This window comes from Cetorhinus maximus, chromosome 4 (genome assembly GCF_964194155.1).
Source record: "Cetorhinus maximus chromosome 4, sCetMax3.hap1.1, whole genome shotgun sequence".
Lineage (NCBI taxonomy): Eukaryota > Metazoa > Chordata > Chondrichthyes > Lamniformes > Cetorhinidae > Cetorhinus > Cetorhinus maximus.
The window spans coordinates 179,859,521-179,881,438 of NC_135882.1; the positions used below are offsets into that span (position 1 = coordinate 179,859,521).

General features: G+C 46.2%; 1 protein-coding gene across 1 annotated transcript in view; it reads left to right on the forward strand.

Moving 5' to 3' along the window:
* LOC144680072 (voltage-gated inwardly rectifying potassium channel KCNH2-like) overlaps nt 1-21,918 on the forward strand; it is a 156,153-nt gene that overhangs the window by 98,473 nt on the left and 35,762 nt on the right. Inside the window, exon 7 of the mRNA XM_078541222.1 lies at nt 18,758-19,157. Coding sequence (XP_078397348.1) covers nt 18,758-19,157 — 400 coding nt within the window. The remainder of the gene's footprint in view (nt 1-18,757; nt 19,158-21,918) is intronic.

Below are 21,918 nucleotides of genomic sequence, written 5' to 3' on the forward strand. Positions count from 1 at the left end.
CATTTGCCTTGTTAATCACTTGCTGTACCTGCAAACTAATTCTGTGATTCATGTACCTGGACAGCCAGATCCCTCTGGAGCTCCGAGTTCGACAACCTCCCTCCATTTAAATAACTTGCTGTTTTTCTGTTCTTCCCGCCAATGTGGACAAGTTCATATTTTCCCACATTATACTCCATCGTCCAGATTTTTGCCCACTCACTTAACCTGTCTGTATCGCTCTGTATAGTCAGGAGTCTGTAAAAGGTATTCCCTCAAAGTTGTCCACGAGCTGGGAATTTGTCTGTGTGTATATGTCGCCCCCTTTTAATTTGCGAGTGGCTCAATTTAAAAATTACCAGCAGCAAAACTTTAGTCTTAAAACAAGATAAAGTTTAGTTTATTAAATAATTTACTGCAGTGTTCTGTAATTAAAAGTAATAAAGTTACACACTAAATGCATACAAGCAATGCAAGCAAGGATAAAATATACGTACAAGGTGAAATGTAGTTCAGTCCTTTAGGACATTGTTGCAGGCACTTGAGATGTTGGTTGCCTGGTGTGAAGGGTTAAAGTTAAGAAGTTGTGTTCAGCAGTTGTGATGGTTTCTGTAGTCGAATAGTTCGAATGGTCGAATAACCTTTTCAGGTGGACTCAGCAGCTAGAGCAGCTTTGAGGAACAAGTGAGGTCCCTTTCTTTCACTGGTCCTGCTGACATGATACTTGAAGACTGTCTGGATTCCTTTATCAGCAACATTTTCTGGACCACTTCCTCGGAGACTCCTGGTGACAGAGAGAGAGCCAGCTCTCTCACATGCTGTTCACACTTAGTTCAGCTGAGAGCTGTGGGCTAGAACTGTCTTTCAGAGGTCTCCTGGGATCTCTGCACAAAATAGCTTTTCTCAGCCATGCTGAGTAAAGGGTTAATGGTTATGTTAATGATAATGTCAGTGTGACATCAGGGTCAGATTCCCAAGAGACTCCAAGGGAACAAGAGACAGAACAGTCTGTGTCCAGAGAACAATGTACTCACCATGAGATCTTGGACGTAAATCGTTCAAAATAAATCGTTTCAAAAGGAACAAAATACTGACCATCCCCAAGTCACTCCTAGAGTAAGTAAAACTTCATCGAGCCAGAAGACACTACAAGTAAAAAGCAACAAACAAAGCATGGTGACAGCCTGAGACATGGTGGTACTGTGGGAGGCCCTAGTTTAAGAAAACTGAGGCTACAGGTTGGCAACCCACTGGTGAAAACCTAAGAACAGTTCAACTTTGCAAAGAGGAGCAAAACAATCAGATGTGCTTAGTAAGGAGCAATGAGCAAACCACTCACTATGTCGACAGCCATTGAACAGACACTAGCCCATCCAGCACATCGAGTGGCCATAGCAAGGACAGCGATGGGAACTCTGGAGGCGACAGTTTGAAAGCTACCAAACAGCTTTGGACAAGAGAGGGCAGAAAAACATCAGGTCAGCACCCATTTATATGCAATTGGGCCCATAGCTGATGATGTCCTGGCGAGATAAGGAATGGAGGAGACGTCGGCATATTGAATAATTATTTTGGCCCTAAGAAGAATCTTGTCATTGAATTCAACCAAAGGAGCCAAAGGCTGGGTGAATCCATGGATTAATTTATTAATGACTTGTTTAGACTAGCTAGCAGTTGTGGCTATGGAGCTTTAAATATTTGTTAGTTACTTTGCGACTGCATTGTAGTCAGAGTGCTTGACAAGATGCTATTGGACTTCTTGCAAAGCAAGGAAGATTTAACGTTAAAGACGACCAAACAGTTTGTAAGGCAGGCGGAGCAAAAGCAGAACCAGGGTGTTCTTTGGGGAGTCGTCAAGACTCGAGAGAGATCGGTCCAGTATGTGGGCCCAAAGGTGGGAGCCCCACCCACTGAAAAGCCTGCGAAAAAGCCCTCCAAAACCGCCCAGGGTGTGGGAAGAACCCTTCTAACTACTTTACAATGTTCCAGACCAAAAAAACAGCATTGCCACGCAGAATGCTTTCTCTGTGGCAAAACTAGACATTTTAAACAATTCCGCAGAGCCAAAGCACAATTTAAAGGAAGAAATCTGGAAAAAGCTTCCAATCATTTCCAAGGGGAAATCAAAGATCCCGATGAGTAACTCTGGTCTGTAGAGCTGGAAGCCCAAAGACATAGAACAGAATTGAAACTGGACACCAGGCTGGGTAAGTATCTAATCACACAAATTGGGCTGGATGGAGGAGGCAAAATCCAGCGATCCAAAATAAAGCAACAGGGGCCAGAGTACACAGACCCCAAAGTGAAGGGTCATTTCACTACAACCCTTAGATGTAAAGATAAAGAAATTAACAAAACAAATTAACATGGTCTTCTGCAGACGGTCGAGGAGGTAACAATAGAGAAGGGTGCAGCAATGTTCAGGAGTGAATTTCCAAAGTAATTCCGAGGACTAGAAAAGCTGTAAGCTGCAATGGAAATGGAAGCTGACTCATTACGGAGTGAGCTGCTCGTTATGGAGTGAGCTCCTCGTTACAGAGTGAGCTGCTCGTTATGGAGTGAGCACCTCGTTACGGAGTGAGCTGCTCGTCACGGAGTGAGCTCCTCGTCATGGAGTGAGCTCCTCGTTACGGAGTGAGCTCCTCGTCACGGAGTGAGCTGCTCGTCACGGAGTGAGCTCCTCGTCACGGAGTGAGCTCCTCGTCACGGAGTGAGCTGCTCGTCACGGAGTGAGCTCCTCGTCACGGAGTGAGCTGCTCGTCACGGAGTGAGCTGCTCGTCACGGAGTGAGCTCCTCGTCACGGAGTGAGCTCCTCGTCACGGAGTGAGCTGCTCGTCACGGAGTGAGCTCCTCGTCACGGAGTGAGCTCCTCGTTACAGAGTGAGCTCCTCGTCACGGAGTGAGCTCCTCGTTATGGAGTGAGCTCCTCTTTGTTAAAGAAACACCTTCCCCTGGGCCACAGGGAGGAGGTTGCAAATCTCTCACTTCTCTTTGGAGACAGGTAGAAGAGGAGGAAGCAGGAGGCACTAACAATGCCCACAACCATCTGCCAGGTGAGCTTCTAGACCTCGGTTGGCTCTTTCTGGACGGAGTTCAAGAGAATGAAGCCAGCACAGAGGCAGATGTCCTCGATCCTATTACACTGGTTGGCTCCGCTGTCAGTGCTTGTGAAGCCTTTACCACCCCTTTTGAGGGGAATCATCCTTTCGTTGGAGGCAGTAAAAATGTGAATTTGTCTACTTATTCCACAGAGCCCTCTGATGACATTCATCAACAATTGAAAGCTATCCAGAGAAAGCAAGATGTTTAACTCCAATTTGGATCAAACCAATAGTGAAAGTTCAGAGCCTGGTCCTGTGGTAGATTCTGTTGTTAATGGCACAATTCTACTTTCTCTACCATGTTGTAAGGTTGTTTGGTGTCTCTCTAAGAGGTCTGGACCCTTGTATGGTTGAACATAGACCATTTATTAGTAACCCATAGCTGGGGGAGGCAGTGGACTAGTAATCCAGAGGCCCAGGGGAATGCTCTGGGGACCCAGGGTCCAATCCCATTGCAGCAGATGGTGAAATGCGAATTCATTAAAAACCTGGAATTAAAAAGCTAACGATGGCCATGAAGCCATTGCCAATCATCACCGGGTTCACTAATGGAAGGAAACCTGCCGTCCTTATCGTCCATGTGACTCCAATGTGGGCATGGGGGCTGCCTCCATGTTGGCTTCAGCTAGACTCCACTGTACACACTCTCCATGGGTGGCACTGTTCACCAGTCCCAAATTAACCCTTGCTCTGCCTGAACACCCTATTACCACACTGCTGACCCCGTGACCTCATTGGCTGAAGCAAGCTTGGAAATGATACCACTGCCTTTACTTTTATTCATTGATGGGATGTGGGCTTCGCTGGCTGGGCCAGCATTTATTGCCCATCCCTAGTTGCCCTTGAGAAGGTGGTGGTGAGCTGCCTTCTTGAACCGCTGCAGTCCATGTGGTGTAGGTACACCCACAGTGCTGTTAGGGAGGGAGTTCTAGGATTTTGACCCAGCGACAGTGAAGGAACGGTGATATATTTCCAAGTCAGGATGGTGAGTGACTTGGAGGGGAACTTCCAGGTGGTGGTGTTCCCATCTATCTGCTGCCCTTGTCCTTCTAGATGGTAGTGGTCGTGGGTTTGGAAGGTGCTGTCTAAGGGGCCTTGGTGAGTTTCTGCAGTGCATCTTGTAGATGGTATACACACTGCTGCTACTGTGCGTCGGTGGTGGAGGGAGTGAATGTTTGTGGATGTGGTGCCAATCAAGCGGGGCTGCTTTGTCCTGGATGATGTCCAGTTTCTTGAGTGTTGTGGTTGCTGCACTCATCCAGGCAAGTGGGGAGTATTCCATCACACTCCTGACTTGTGCCTTGTAGATGTTTTCTTGATATCATGTGGAGTGAATTGAATTGGCTGAAGACTGGCATCTATGATGCTGGGGACCTCCGGAGGAGGCTGAGATGGATCATCCACTCAGCACTTCTGGTTGAAGATTGTTGTGAATACTTCAGCCTTATCTTTTACACTGATGTGCTGGACTCCTCCATCATTGAGGGGAAAGTGAAACTCCTACGCTAAGAGTTGTATGGAATTCCTGCTTTCCTTGTCTCCCGCAGTGTCTTTAGGATGATATTTATTCTTTGCATCTCCCAGATTCATTCATGTCTCAGGTATTGAACACATCTCTTGTCGTCACAGCAGAGGTGAATGATACAGCTGTGAAGTTCTTCATAGGAGCTGAAAGTGCTTCATTCTCAAGCTGGTACTTTCACCTTCCCTCAGTGTGCAGCACAGGAGATTACAGAGAACATCCTTCTTCCTTTTTAAGGGGTTGTGATTTGGAGGTGGGTGGGGTTGGTAGTTGTTAGATCAAAACTGTAAACAGTGCATGTTACAGTCAGTGGGGATGTAATGGGAATAGTTTAACTAAACAATTTAACAGCTTTGCGATTATACTGGGGAAGTGGGGGGAAAGATGCTTAATGGTTATGTTATTGAGATAATGATGTTAATGATGATGTCAGCATGACATTAGGATCTGATGACCAAGAGACTCCAAGGGAGCAAGGGACAGAACAGCCTGTGTCCAGAGAACAATGTACTTACCATGAGGTCTTAGATGTAAATAGTTTTAAGAAAAACCAAGTACTGACTATCTCCAAGTCACACTCCTCATCCAGCCAGAAGACAACACAAGTAAAGGCCACAGCCAAACCATGGGGACAGCCTGAAACAAGCCAGGCTTTGTACAGATCAGAATTCAAAGATGGCGACTATCCCAAACTGTTGAATCATTGCTTCTCTTTTTGGTATTGGGTTCGGCCAGGTCTGGGGCCAAAGCTGCATTTATTGTCTTTTAGCCGAGGTAATTAAACTTTCAAATGTCTCAGCCATTAACTTGAATGGCTCCCATTCTTCTAGGTATGGTGAGATTGGAGGAGGTGGTGATGGAAGCTAATTCCAATATTCGTATGGTGAGGAAAGAATGAGTCTGAAGCCAGCCTGTAGCTTAAGACAGGTTTATTTATTTCCAAAACAAAAACAAAAACAGAATTACCTGGAAAAACTCAGCAGGTCTGGCAGCATCGGTGGAGAAGAAAACAGTTGACGTTTCGAGTCCTCACGACCCTTCGGCAGAACAGAACAGAACGGTTCTGTTAAAGGGTCGTGAGGACTCGAAATGTCAACTCTTTTCTTCTCCGCCGATGCTGCCAGACCTGCTGAGTTTTTCCAGGTAATTCTGTTTTTGTTTTGGATTTCCAGCATCCGCAGTAGTTTTTTGTTTTTATTTATTTCCAAGCCTACAGAATAAAGACACAGAATCTTCCAATTCCCCCAACACTCAGTGTGAGCACCATTTTATACTCTTGTAACAAAGCCCTAATACCTCCCCGACTGGGGACAGCTGCCCTCAGTTACCAACCTAAAGCATGTACTCGATTGCAGCACCATTCCAACATGAACAGATTCCTTTTTTCAAAGGAAAAATTAACAACTGCATTTTCTTTGCAGAAAAATAAAATTGAAAGCAGAGAAATAAGTCTCACATTTTCAAAACTTATGTCCTCAGTCATCCCTCTTCTAATACCCCCAATAATTTTGAACATATGAAATAGGAACAGGAGTAGACCATTCGGCCCATCGAGCCTGCTCTGCCTTTCAATATGATCATGGCTGATCTGTTTCTGTTTCGATTTCCACATTTCCATCTAACCCCTGATAACCTATGATTCCTCTTTGGCAAGGGAATCTATCTACCCCTGCTCTAAAAATATTCAATGAATCCACCTCCACCTCCGTCACACAACCCTCTGAAAGAAATACATTCTCTTCATCTCTGTCCTAAAAGGGTGACCCCTAATTTTAAAACAGTGCCCCCTAGTTCTGGACTCACCCACAAGAGGAAACATCCTTTCCACGTCCACCTTGTCAAGACCGTTCAGGATCTTGTAAACTTCAATCAAATCACCCCTCACTCTTCCAAACTCCAGTGGAAACAAGCCCAGTCTGTCCAACCTTTCCTCATAAGACAACCCACTCATTCCAGGTATCAATCTAGTAAACCTCCTCTGAACCACCTCCAATGCATTTACATCCTTCCTTAAATAAGGAGACCAAAACTGCAAACAGTATTCGAGATGTGGTCTCACCAATGCCCTGTATAACTGAAGCATAACATCCTTACTTTTGTATTCAATCCATCTCGTAATAAAGGATAGCGTTCCATTAGCCTTCTTAATTACTTGCTGTACCTACATACTAACTTTTCTGACTCATGTACTAGAACACCTAGATCCTTCTGCACCTCAGAGTTATGCAGCCATTCTCCATTTAAGTAATACTCTGCTTTTTTGTTCTTCCTGCCAAAGTGAACAACTTCACATTTTCTCACATTGTACTCCACTGGCAAATTTTTTCCCACTCACTCAACCTAACTATATCCATCTGCAACCTCATGTCCTCTTCACAACATACTTCCCTACCTCTCTTTGTGTCATCTGCAAATTTAGCTACCATGTCCTCACTCCGCTTATCTAAGTCATTGATGTAAATTGTTAAAAAGTTGAGGCCCCAGTACAGACCCCTGTGGGACTCCACTCGTCACATCCTGCCAATCCGAAAAAGACCCATTTATGCCAACTCTCTGCTTTCTGCCAGCCAGCCCAATCTTCAATCCATGCTAATATGTTACCCCCTATACCATGCACTTTTATTTTCCGCAATAACCTTTGATGTGGTACCTTCTAGAATCCAAGTACAGCACGTCTACAGGTTCCCCTTTTCTCTTTCACAAAACCATGCTGACTCTTCCCTATTGCCTTGAGCTCTTCTAAGTGCCCAGCTATAACCTCCTCAATGCTTGACTCTAACGCCTTCCCCATGACAGACACCAAGCTAACTGGCCTATAGTTTGCTATTTTCTGCCTCCCTCCTTTTTTGAATAGAGGGGTTAGATTTGCTACTTTCCAATCTGATGGAACCTTTCTAGAATCTAGTGAATTTTGGAAAATTAACATCAATGTATCTGCAACCTCATTAGCCACCTTTTTTAAGACCACAAACATTCACTTCCTCCACCACCGATGCACAGTAGCAGCAGTATGTGTACCATCTACAAGATGCACTGCAGGAATTCACCAAGGCTCCTTCAACAGCACCTTCCAAACCCATGACCACTACCATCTAGAAGGATGCTTAGTCAAAATCCTGGAACTCCCTCCCTAACAGCACTGTGGGTGTACCTACACCACATGGGCTTCAGCTGTTCAAGAAGGCACCTCACCACCACCTTCTCAAGGGGCAATTAAGGATGGGCAATAAATGCTGGCCCAGCCAGTGAAGCCCACATCCTGTGAATGAATTAAAAAAAAGTCCATCGGGACCCAGAGACTTGTCAGCCCCCAGCTCCATCAATTTGCTCAGTACCGTTTCCCTAGTGATTTCAATTTCACCAAGTTCCTCTCTCCTTCCACCTCCTGATTTGCAGCTATTACTGGAATGTTTTTTGTATCCTCTATAGTGAACACAGAAGCAAAATATTTGTTCATTTCATCCGCCATTTCCTTATTATCAACTATTAACTCCCCACTGTCACTCTCTCGAGGACCAACACTCACTTTACTTACTCTTTTCCTGATGAACATATGAACAGGAGTAGGCCAATCAGCCCCTCGAGCCTACTCTGCCATTTAATAAGATCATGGTTGATTGGATAATAACCTGAAATCTGCATCCTGCCTACTGTTGTTTTCCTATCGCCCCCTTGCTTACCAAGAATCTACCCACCTCTGCCTTAAAAATATCCAAAGACTCTGCTTCCACCACCTGTTCCAACTCCTGTTCCATTGTATCTCATCCCTCTGGCTCTGTGCCACAAAATATATGAAAATGCGATGCACATGGTGCTTTGTCACCTCTTATCACATTGTCAGCATTTGTTCCGATGACCTGTGAGGAATGGGCTTTTATTGTTTCATTCACATGATGAATAATCACAGTTTTCCCTTCACATCCTATAACTTTCCCTGGGCCTTTCCTTTTCCTTTGCCCCTTTCATAATAAACCAGACCACCTGAACTAAATTCTAAGTCAGACGGTCTTACACTGTGATGCAATGCTCTCCTGATCTCCCTGAAACCTCAGCCTTGGTGAAAGGTTTCCTGCCAGCGTGTTAAGGCATTCAAGTGGGCAGGAGCGAATGGTAGTTCTTTCAAGAGCAGGGGGAGTGTCTGTTAGCACTGGAAACAGCTTCGGAATCCTACCATACACCAAATGGAGTGGGCTGTACCCACCAGTCATTTGCAGAGAGTTTTCTGCATGTCCTGCCCACGCCCGCACAGTGTGCAACTAGTAATCTGGCTGGTCGGCCAGTACCTCATGGAGCTTTTTGTCAGTTACCGCCTGGTTCCTTACACACAAACCCTTACTGACCCAGCTCCCAGCTGCAGTGTTCATCACTGTGATATTCAGATTTTCACACATGTCCTGGAATTCATCATTTGCAAATTCTCCTCCAGTATCCGTCAGCAATATTGTCAATGTCCCTAATCTGGCTCCCACCCATTTCTCCATGACCTTGTCTAAAGCTGTTTCTTTGTCCTTATCATCTTTTACCGTAGATAAGGCTAAATCTAGTCACCATATCTACAAAGTGCAGCAAAGAAAACCCTGATCCTTGCCCCATACTTTAAGCCGATTGCCATTATATCATTAAATTCCCTGGTCAATGGCAGAGTCACAACACCATGTGGTGGGGTCCTTCAATATTGAACACAGATGTCACATTGAGCCATAGCTCGCTCGGTAAGTGTGTTGTTTACTAACACAATTGAATCCCCTATAACTATTGCATTCCCACAATTTTTACTCCTACTCTGTGCAGCAGAGCCAACTGTGGTGCAATAAATGTGGCTGTTGCTGCTTTCCCCTGAGAGGCCATTCCCCTCAACAGTATCCAAAGCAGTATATCTGTTTTGCAGGAGAATAGCCACAGGAGATTCCTGCACTGCCTGCATCGTCCTCTTGCTCTGCCTGGCGGTCACCCATTCCCTTCCTGCCTGTGGACTCTTAGCCTGCGGTGTGACCACCTCTCTATACATGCTATCCACAATACTCTCCGCCTCGCGGATGCTCCACAGTCTCCCCAGCCTCCGCTCCAGCTCCAAAACCCGGGCTTCCAGGAGCTGCAGCTGGAAACACTTCCCGCACACATGCTGGCCCCCAGCACTGGAAATGTTCCCGGCTTCCCACATAGAGCAGGTGGAGCACACCATGGCCTCGAGCTCTCCTGCCATGACTTACCCTTTTAAATTAAATTAGACCTTTTGGAAGATACTTAATATCAAATAATATCAATTACTCTCAGGCCCTTCTTCCCTGCTCCTCTTTGTTACAGAGTATAGCCCTTACAAACAATGAACCACAACAAAAAAACCTTAAAAGCTATAAGCAATAAAAGTAGTAAATGCTTATCCGGCCATACTCAAAGGATCACCTCGTTCCCTCCTCACTGATCTCCCAGTGTCACCCCTGCTCTCCCAGCTTCTCTTCACCTTCCAGCTCCTCTCGCGCTCCTCTTCAACTCCCGACTCCTCTCGCGCTCCTCTTCAACTCCCGACTCCTCTCGCGCTCTTCTTCAACTCCCGACTCCTCTCGCGCTCCTCTTCAACTCCCGACTCCTCTCACGCTCCTCTTCAACTCCCGGCTCCTCTCGTGCTCCTCTTCAACTCCCGACTCCTCTCGCGCTCCTCTTCAACTCCCGACTCCTCTCGCACTCCTCTTCAACTCCCGACTCCTCTCACACTCCTCTTCAACTCCCAACTCCTCTCACGCTCCTCTTCAACTCCCGGCTCCTCTCGTGCTCCTCTTCAACTCCCGACTCCTCTCGCGCTCCTCTTCAACTCCCGACTCCTCTCGCACTCCTCTTCAACTCCCGACTCCTCTCACACTCCTCTTCAACTCCCGACTCCTCTCGCGCTTCTCTTCAACTCCCGACTCCTCTTGCGTTTCTCTCATGTCATCAGAGGCTAATGGGAAAAATTAAAGCACATGGGATTGGGGGTAATATATTGGCATGAATTGAGAATTGGTTAGCAGACCAGAAACAGAGAGTAGGAATAAATGGGTCTTTTTCGGAGTGACAGGTGGTGACTAGTGGGGTACCGCAGGGATCAGTGCTTGGGCCCCAGCTATTCACAATATATATCAATGATTTGGATGAGGGAATCAAATGTAATATCTTCAAGTTTGCTGATGACACAACTAGGTGGGAATGTGAGCGATGAGGAGGATGTAGAGAGGCTTCAAGGCGATTTAGACAGGTTGAGTGAGTGGCAGATGCAGTGTAACGTGGATAAGTGAAGTTTTCCACTTTGGTAGGAAAAACAGAATGGCAGAGTATTATTTAAATGGTGATAGATTGGGAAATGTGGATGTACAAAGGGACCTGGGTGCCCTTGTACACCAATCACTGAAAGCAAGCATGCAGGTGCAGCAAACAGTTAAGGAGGCAAATGGTATGTTGGCCTTCATTGTGAGAGGACTTGAGTACAGGAGCAAGGATGTCTTACTGCAGCTGTACAGGGCCTTGGTGAGACCACACCTGGAGTATTGTGTGTAGTTTTGGTCTCCTTACCTAAGAAAGGATATACTTGCCATAGAGGGAGTGCAGCGAATGTTCACCAGACTGATTCCTGGGATGGCAGGATTGTCGTATGAGGAGAGATTGGGCCGACTAGGCCCTGTATTCACTTAGACAGAATGAGAGGGGATCTCACTGAAACATATAAAATTCTGACAGGGTTGGACAGACTTGATGCAGGGGTAATGGTTCCTCTGGCTGGGGGGGTCTAGAACAAGGGGTCACAGTCTCAGGATACGGGGTAGGCCATTTAGGACTGAGATGAGGAGAAACTTCTTCACTCAGAGGGTGGTGAACCTGTGGAATTCTCTACCACAGAAGCTGTGGAGGCCAAATCACTGAATATGGTTAAGAAGGAAATAGATAGGTTTCTGGACTCTAAAGGCATCAAGGGGTATGGGGAGAGAGTGGGAGTACGGTGTTGAGATAGAGGATCAGCCATGACCATATTGAATGGTGGAGGAGGTTCGAAGGGCCGAATGGCCTACTCCTGCTCCTAGTGTCTATATTTCCATGATATTTACAATCAGACTGATAACACCAGTTAGTCACTCCCCGTGCATTTCTCAGCTTCAGGGGACAACAGTCACCATCCCAGACTCGCTTTTTGTCTCAGCTGTCAAACTGACTAAAAATGTGACCATCTTCAGACTGCCTGTCAGCTCCCTGGGTGGAGTCACCCCAGATTTGCAGTAAGTGCGATAGCGGCTGGGTAAAATGACTTTTACCCACCAGCTGTGATGGTGGGTTTTGATGCTGTTCTGTCCCAAACCTGCTCTGTTATTTTTGCACTCCTGGGAAACAGCTTTTTCTCTGGTGGATTGGCTCCCTTTACCCGTCCGCCATCACCTCACCACTTCATCACACTGGCCACCACCTTTAAAGTCCAGTCATGTGCACACATCTCCGAGCCTCCAGGCCACTGCTGCTGCAGGGATGATGTCTACGAAAGGCAAGAAGACTCCAGTCCCCAGGCTTAGTGACGCCTCACTGGAGCGTGTTTTAGACGCTGTGAAGCCCCACCATGCTCCACGCCAGCACTGGCCGCAGGATGGGCAGCGGCGTTAATAACCAGGCCTGGGAAGTAGTGGCAGTGCTGGTCAGCACCAATGCCCTGCAAAAGAGGACAGCCACCCAGTGCCGCTACAGGATGAATGGTCTTATCCATTCTGCCAGGTTAACTCACTCTTCTCATTACTCTCACCTCACACACTCACAAACCCATCACACACCCACAGGGATCTCACACCTCAACACTGCTAACTCTCACACACACCCTCACATCTCCACCAGGCTCATATCCTCTGGAGCTCGAGTCCTCACCCTGTCCATGGCTCCGCTCACCACACAATCATTCCGCGCAGTGCCATGTGTCCTGCTCACACTCTCTCCATCTGTTTTCAAGCAGGAAAAGCTGGCTCACACCAGCAGGGAGAGATCCCAGACTGGGGGTGGAATGGCCCACATTATGCCCCTCACTTGCGCTGACAAGTGGCAAGTAACATTCACACCACACAAGTGCCAGGCAATGACCATCCCCAACAAGAGAGAATTCAACCATCGCCCCTTGATGTTCAATGGCATTACCATCACTGAATCCCCCACTATCAACATCCTGGGGCTTACCATTGACCAGAAACTGAACTGGACTAGCCATATAAATACTGTGGCTACAAGAGCAGGTCAGAGGCTAGGAATCCTGTGACAAGTAACTCACCTCCTGACTTCCCAAAGCCTGTCCACCATCTACAAGGCACAAGTCAGGAGTGTGATGGAGCCTGTCCACCATCTACAAGGCACAAGTCAGGAGTGTGATGGAATACTCCCCACTTGCCTGGGTGAGTGCAGCTCCCACAACACTCAAGAAGCTTGACACCGTCCAGGACAAAGCAGCCACTTGATTGGCACCACATCCACAAACATTCACTCCCTCCACCACCGACGCACAGTAGCAGCAGTGTGTACCATCTACAAGATGTACTGCAGAAACTCACCAAGGCTCCTTCAACAGCACCTTCCAAACCCACGACCATTACCACCTAGAAGGACAAGGGCAGCAGATAGATGGGAACACCATCACCTGGAAGTTCCCCTCCAAGTCACTCACCATCCTGACTTGGAAATATATCGCTGTTCCTTCACTGTCACTGGGTCAAAATCCTGGAACTCCCTCCCTAACAGCACTGTGGGTGTACCTGCACCACATGGACTGCAGCGGTTCAAGAGGGCAGCTCACCACCACCTTCTCAAGGGTAATTAGGGATGGGCAATAAATGCTGGCCCAGCCAGCGATGCCCACATCCCGTGAATGAAAAAGAAAATAATGTTTGGATTGGGCAGAGTCAACATGGAGTCTTTTGAGGATGTAATTAGCAGAATAGGTAAGAGGAAACTGGTAGATGTGCTATGTTTTGATTTTCAGAAAGCTTTTGATAAGGTCCCACTCGAGGCTGGCAAACAAAATTAGAGCACATGGAATTTGGCGGGGTGGGATATACTGTCATGGATTGAGAACTGGTTAAAAGACAGAAAACAGAGAGTGGGAATAAGTGAGTCATTTTCAGGATGGCAGGCTGTGACTAGTGGGGTACGTAAGGATCAGTGCTTGGCCACCAGCTGTTCACAATCTATATCAATGATTTTGATGTGGGGATTAAAGGTAGTATTTCCAAGTTCGCAGATGACACAAAGATTGGCTGAGTAGTGGATAGTGTAGAGGATAGTAAAAATCTCCAAAACAGTATAGATGGGTTGGTGGAGTGGGCGGTAAAGTGGCAGATGAATTTTAACATAGAGAAGTGTGAGGTCATACATTTAGGGAGGTCAAACAGTTACAGGGATTACACAATAAATGGGAATATACTAAGAGGGGTAGATGAAGTGCGAGATCTTGGCGTACAAGTACACAGGTCCCTGAAGGCAGCAATTCAAGTAGACAAGGTTGTAAAGAAGGCATATGGAATGCGCTCCTTCATTAGCAGAGGTAGAGAATATAAAAGTAAGGATATAATGTTGGTATTGTATAAAACACTGGTGAGGCCACAACTGGAGTATTGTGTGCAGTTCTGGTCACCACATTACAGGAAGGATGTAATAGCTCTGGAGAGAGTGCAGAGGAGGTTTACAAGAATGTTGCCAGGGTTGGAAAAGTGTAGGTACGAGGAGAGATTGGATAGGTTGGGGTTATTTTCCTTAGAACAAAGAAGGCTGAGAGGTGACTTGATTGAGGTGTACAAAATTATGAGGGGAATAGATAGAGTGGACAGGATAAAATTGTTTCCCTCGATGGAGAATTCTAGAACCAGGGGACATAGATTCAAGATAAGTGGCAGAAGGTGTAGGGGGAACGTGAGGAAGAACTTTTTTACACAGAGGGTAGTGGGTGTCTGGAATTCGCTGCCCAAGTTGGTGGTAGAGGCAGAAACGCTAAACTAAAGTACCTGGATCTGCACCTTAAATGCTGTAAGCTGCAGAGCTATGGGCCGGGTGCAGGAAGGTGGGATTAGAAAGGGCACCTGGGTGTCCTCGGGCTGGCATGGACAAGATGGGCCGAATGGCCTCCTTCTGTGCTGTAACTTTTCTATGGTTCTATGGTTCTATGATACAAAACTAGGTGGGAATGTGAATTGTGAGGAGGATGTAGAGGATACAAAGATGCTTCAAGGAGATTTGGAGAAGCACTGGAGAGGGTGCAGAGGAGATTCACCAGGATGTTGCCTGGGATGCCCATTCACATAGAATCACAGAATCACAGTGCAGAAGAGGCCCTTCGGCCCATCGAGTCTGCACCGACACATGAGAGACACCTGACCTACCTACCTAATCCCATTTACCAGCACTTGGCCCATAGCCTTGAATGTTATGACGTGCCAAGTGCTCATCCGGGTACTTTTTAAAGGATGTGAGGCAACCCGCCTCCACCACCCTCCCAGGCAGCGCATTCCAGACCGTCACCACCCTCTGGGTAAAAAAGATTTCCCTCAAAACCCTCCTAAACCTCCTGCCCCTCACCTTGAACTTATGTCCCCTTGTGACTGACCCTTCAACTAAGGAGAACAGCTGCTCCCTATCCACCTTGTCCATGCCCCTCATAATCTTGTACACCTCGATCAGGTCGCCCCTCAGTCTTCTCTGCTCAAACGAAAACAACCCAAGTCTATCCAACCTCTCTTCATAACTTAAATGTTTCATCCCAGGCAACATCCTGGTGAATCTCCTCTGCACCCCCTCCAGTGCAATCACATCCTTCCTATAATGTGGCGACCAGAACTGCACACAGTACTCCAGCTGTGGCCTCACCAAGATTCTATACAACTCCAACATGACCTCCCTAATTTTGTAATCTATGCCTCGATTGATAAAGGCAAGTGTCCCATATGCCTTTTTCACCACCCCACTAACATGCCTCTCTGCCTTCAGAGATCTACGGACACACACGCTAAGGTCCCTTTGTTCCTCAGAACTTCCTAGTGTCATGCCGTTCATTGAATACTTCCTTGTCAAATTACTCCTTTCAAAGTGTATCACCTCACACTTTTCAGGGTTAAAATCCATCTGCCACTTATCTGCCCATTTGACCATCCAGTCTATATCTTCCTGTAGCCCAAGACACTCAACCTCACTGTTAATCACCCGGCCAATCTTTGTGTCATCCGCAAACTTACTAATCCTAACCCCCCACATATTCATCTATGTCGTTTATATAAATGACAAATAATAGGGGACCCAGCACAGATCCCTGTGGTACACCACTGGACACTGGCTTCCAGTCACTAAAGCAGCCTTGTGTGATCACCCTCTGTCTCCTACAACTAAGCCAATTTTGAATCCACCTTATCAAATTACCCTGTATCCCATGTGCATTTGCCTTTTTTTTATAAGCCTCCCATGTGGGACCTTGTCAAAGGCTTTGCTGAAATCCATATAAACTACATCAACTGCACTACCCTCATCTACACACCTGGTCACCTCCTCAAAAAATTCAATCAAATTTGTTAGGCATGACCTCCCTCTGACAAAGCCATGCTGACTATCCCTGATCAAACCTTGCCTCTCCAAGTGGAGATAGATACTCTCCTTCAGAATTTTCTCCAATAGTTTCCCTACCACTGACGTGAAACTCACTGGTCTGTAGTTCCCTGGCTTATCTCTACAACCCTTCTTAAATAGTGGAACCACATTAGCTGTTCTCCAGTCCTCTGGCACCTCCCCCATGGCCAGAGAGGAATTAAAAATTTGGGTCAGAGCCCCTGCGATCTCCTCCCTTGCCTCCCTCAGCAGTCTGGGACATAAATCATCCGGACCTGGAGATTTGTCCACTTTTAAGCCTGCCAACACCTCCAATACCTTGTCATTCATTGTATCAATTTGCTTAAGAACCTCGCAGTCTCTCGTACAGAGTTCGATACCTTCATCCTCATTCTATTGGGTGAAGACGGATGTGAAGTATTCATTCAACACTCTAGCGATGTCCTCTGGCTCCACCCATAGACTGCCCCCTTGGTCCCTTATGGGCCCTACTCTTTGCCTGGTTATCCTCTTCCCATTGATATACTTATAGAATTTCTTGAGATTTTCCCTACTTTTACCAGCCAGAGCTTTCTCATATCCCCTCTTTGCTCTCCTAATTGCTTTCTTAAGCTCCACCCTGCACTTTCTGTATTCCACTAATGCCTCCGCTGATTTGCTTCTCTTGTACCTGTTAAAAGCCTCTCTTTTCCTTCTCATCGTATCCTGAATATCTCTGGTCATCCATGGTTCTCTGGGCTTGTTACTCCTTCCTATCGCCCTAGAGGGAACATGTTGAGCCTGTACAAAAACAGAAACAGAAATACCTGGAAAAACTCAGCAGGTCTGGCAGCATCGGCGGAGAAGAGCACAGTTGACGTTTCGAGTCCTCATGACCCTTCAGCAGAACTGAGTAAAGTTAGGAGAGGGGTGAAATATAAGCTGGTTTAAGGTGGGGGGTGGGGGGGGGTGGTGCGGGGAGAGAAGTTGGGGGGGGGTTGGTTTTATTGAATTTAACAACTTTAGATCTTGAACTCCCTCCCCCCATCCCCACCCCCTTTCCGTTTCTTCCCCCTCCCTTTTGTTTTTTCCAATAATTTATATAGATTTTTCTTTTCCCACCTATTTCCATTATTTTTAAATCTATACCTTTAATACCTTGTCAATCTTTCCACCCCACCCTCACTAGAGCTGTACCTTGAGTGTCCTGCCATCCATTCTTAATTAGCACATTTTCTTAGATAATATCACCACCTTCAACACCTCTTTGTCCTTTTGTCTATGACATCTTTTGATTATCTGCTCCTATCACTGCTTGCTTGTCCCTACAACCACGCCCCCCCCAACTTCTCTCCACCCCTCCCGCCCCCGCCACCTTAAACCAGCTTATATTTCACCCCTCTCCTAACTATACTCAGTTCTGCTGAAGAGTCATGAGGACTCGAAACGTCAACTCTTTTCTTCTCCGCTGATGCTGCCAGACCTGCTGAGTTTTTCCAGGTCATTCTGTTTTTGTTTTAAACTGTACCATGTTGTGGTCGCTATCACTAAAATGCTCTCCCACCACCACCTCAGCCACCTGTCCGGCTTCATTCCCCAGAATTAGGTCCAGCAATGCACCGTCCCTTATTGGACCCTCTACATATTGACCTAAAAAGTTCTCCTGTACACATTTCAAGAAATACACTCCATCCAAACCCTTAACGCTATGTTTATCCCAATTAATGTTGGGAAAGTTGAAATCACCTAATATAATTACCCTATTGTTATTGTTTTTACACACCTCCACAAATTGTGCACATATTTGCTCCTTAATTTCCCACTGAATATCTGGGGGTCTAAACACCTAATAATGTGGTTGCACCTTTTTTATTCCTAAACTCTACCCACAAAGCTTCATTCGATACCTCCAAGATATCATCTCTCCTTACTGCAGTAACTGACTCCTTAACTAACAATGCAACACCTCCTCCTCTTTTACCCCCTCCCCTGTCTCGCCAGAAGATTCTATATCCCAGAATGTTGAGCTGACAATCCTGCCCCTCGTGATCCCAGAGATCCCTCTGTACCATCGAGTTCTGCAATCCCTCTCCATTTAAATAATTTGCTGCTTTTCCATTCCTCCTGCCAAAGTGGACATGTTCACATTTTCCCACATTATATTCCATCTGCCAATTTTTTTTTGCCCACTCACTTAACCTGTCCATATCCCTTTGCAGACTCTCCATCTCCTTGTGACAACTTAACTTTCCTATCCATCTTGGTGCCATTAGCAAATTTAGCTGTCATACATTTGGTCCCTTCGCCCAAGTCATTGATGTAGATTGTAAAATAGATGAGGCTCCAGCACTGATCCCTGTGGTACTCCACTAGTTACAGCTTACCAACCTGAAATGGATCCATTTATCCCTACTTCCTGCTTCCTGTTAGCTAATCAACCCTCTATCCATATTACCCCCTACCCTAGTGTCCTGGAGCCTGCTGTTTCAGACTGTGTGATGGTCAGTGAGGGAAGATACACTGAGCTTAGTGCTGACTCTGCTCTGATGTCCGTTCTTTGTTCCCTGTCTGTCTAATGCTGACTCTCTCTTCCTGCAGACGACCACCCTGATTGGACTGTTGAAGACTGCACGTCTGCTGCGTTTGGTCCGTGTAGCTCGGAAGCTTGACCGTTACTCCGAGTATGGAGCGGCTGTCCTTTTCCTGCTCATGTGCACATTTGCCCTGATTGCCCATTGGCTGGCCTGTATCTGGTACGCTATTGGCAATGTGGAGAGAACTTTCCTCGAGCCAAAGATTGGCTGGCTGTATTCACTCGGTGAACAGATTGACAAACCCTACCGTGGCAATGACACTTCATCGGGCCCGAGCATCAAGGATAAGTACGTCACTGCCCTTTACTTCACCTTCAGCAGTTTGACAAGTGTGGGTTTTGGAAATGTATCACCCAATACAAACTCCGAGAAGATCTTCTCCATCTGCGTAATGCTGATTGGCTGTAAGTATCTCGCTTTTGAAGCATACCTCAAGCTAATTGGTTCATTCTGGGGCCTGCAGCAAACCAGCAATTTAACCTGTGCAGAATCACAATATTTTTAAATGTAATAATTCAACGGTGTGAAATTCCTGTTCCTCAGTTCACGCACAGATGTTTACAGCACAGAAGGAGGCCAATTGGAAAACAGTGGCAGAATCGGACAGAGTCAGCATGGATTTACGAAAGGGAAATCATGCTTGACAAATCTACTGGAATTTTTCGAGGATGTAACTAGTAGAGTTGATGAGAGGGAGCCAGTGGATGTGGTTTATTTGGACTTTCAGAAGGCTTTCGACAAAGTCCCACATAAGAGATTAGCGTGTAAAATTAAAGTGCATGGGATTGGGGGCAGTGTATTGAGATGGATAGAAAACTGGTTGGTAGACAGGAAACAAAGAGTCGGAATAAACAGGTCTTTTTCCGAATGGCAGGCAGTGACTAGTAGGGTACCGCAGGGATCTGTGCTGGGACCCCAGCTATTCACAATTTATATTTAATGATTTAGATGAGGGAGCTAAATGCAATATCTCCAAATTTGCAGATGACACAAAGCTGGGTGGGAGGGTGAGCTGTGAGGAGGATGCAGAGATGCTTCAGTGTGATTTGGACAAGCTGAGTGAGTGGGCAAATGCATGGCAGATGCAGTATAATGTGGATAAATGTGAGGTTATCCACTTTGGTAGCAAAAACAGGAAAGCAGATTATTATCTGAATGGCTATAAATTGAGAGAGGGGAATGTGCAACGAGACCTGGGTGTCCTTGTACACCAGTCGCTGAAGGTAAGCATGTAGGTGCAGCAGGCGGTAAAGAAGGCAAATGGTTTGTTGGCCTTCATAGCCAGAGGATTCGAGTACAGGAACAGGGATGTCTTGCTGTAATTGTACAGGACCTTGTGAGACCACACCTGGAATATTGTGTTGAGTTTTGGTCTCCTGATCTGAGGAAGGATGTTCTTACTATAGAGGGAGTGCAGCAAAGGTTCACCAGACTGATTCCTGGGATGGTGGGACTGACATATGAGGAGAGATTGAGTCGGTTAGGATTATATTTGCTGGAGTTCAGAAGAATGAGGTGGGATCTCATAGAAACCTATAAAATTCTAACAGGACTAGACAGGGTAGATGCAGGAAGGATGTTCCCGATGGTGGGGGAGTCCAGAACCAGGGGTCACAGTCTGAGGATACGGGGTAGACCATTAAGGACTGAGATGAGGAGAAATTTCCTCACCCAGAGAGTGGTGAGTCTGTGGAATTCACTACCACAGAAAGTAGTTGAGGCCAAAACATTGTATGTTTTCAAGAAGGAGTTAGATATAGCTTTTGGGGCGAAAGGGATCAAAGGATATGGGGAGAAAGTGGGAACAGGCTATTGAGTTGGACGATCAGCCATGATCATAATGAATGGCGGAGCAGGCTTGAAGGGCCAAATGGCCTACTCCTGCTCCTAGTTTCTATGCTGCCCATTGTGTCCGTGCTGGTCAATAAAGACTAATCGCATTTTTGATTTTATGGGGCATCGCTGGCTGGCCCAGCATTTATTGCCCATCCCTAATTGCCCTTGTTCACAGGGCATTTCAGAATCAACCACGTTGCTGTGGGTCTGGAGTCACATGTGGGCCAGACCAGGTAAGGACGACAGATTTCCCTCCCTAAAGGACATTAGTGAACCATGTGGGTTTGTACAACAATCGACAATGGTTTCACGGTCATCATTAGACTTTTCATTCCAGATTTTTATTGAATTTAAATTCTGTCATTTTGCCACGGGAGGATTTTAACCCAGGGTCCCTGGGTTACTAGTCCAGCAACAATACCACTATGCAATTACCTCCCCAATGCAATGCAAGTGAATAACTAAATACTTCTTAAAATGTTACAAGAGTTTCTGACTCAACCACCCTTTCAGGCAGAGAGTTCCAGACTCCTACCACCCTCTGGGTGAAAATATTTCTCCGCAACTCCCCTCTTAGCTTTCTACCTCTTACCTTAAATCTATACCCACCTCTACTAATGGAAATAGTGCCTTCCTATCCACCCTATCTATGCTCCTCATAATCTTATACACCTCTATCAGGTCCCTCTCAACCTTTCACACTTCCTGCATTACACTCAATTATCAGCAAAATCCTGAGGGTATTTTTATCACCTCTCATTCCTGATTGGCTCCAGTATCACAGGGAATATTTTGGTTTTCAGTAATCTGACAACAGATTGGCACCACTTTATAAACAAAACCTGATTTTCATTTGATTCTAGAATAGTTTTCTGAGATATTTTTATTCATTCCCAGGATATGTAAGGTCAGTGGAGCCTGGAATTGTGTTTGTATAGTCAGTGTGTTCCAGAAGTCAGTGGGTTCTAAACTCATTCCTGCACAGGAGGCCATTCAGCCCATTCAGTCCGTGCCAGTTCTCTATGGAGTAATCCAGTCAGTCCCATCCCCCACTCGATCCTCATAACCCGGCAAGTTTATTTCCCTCAAATTCCCGTCCAATTTCCTTTCAAAATCCAACATGTCCCCCGAGTCCTTGTACCATCAGCCAATGGGAACAGCTTTTCTTTCTCTACCTTATTTAAACCTGTCATCATCTTGTCCCCTCGATCAAATCTCCCCTCAATCTCCTTCACTCCAAGGTGAACAACCCCAGCTTCTCCAACCCAACCTTGTAACTAAAAGCCCCTTATCCCTGGACACATTCGGGTAAATCTCCCCCACACCCTC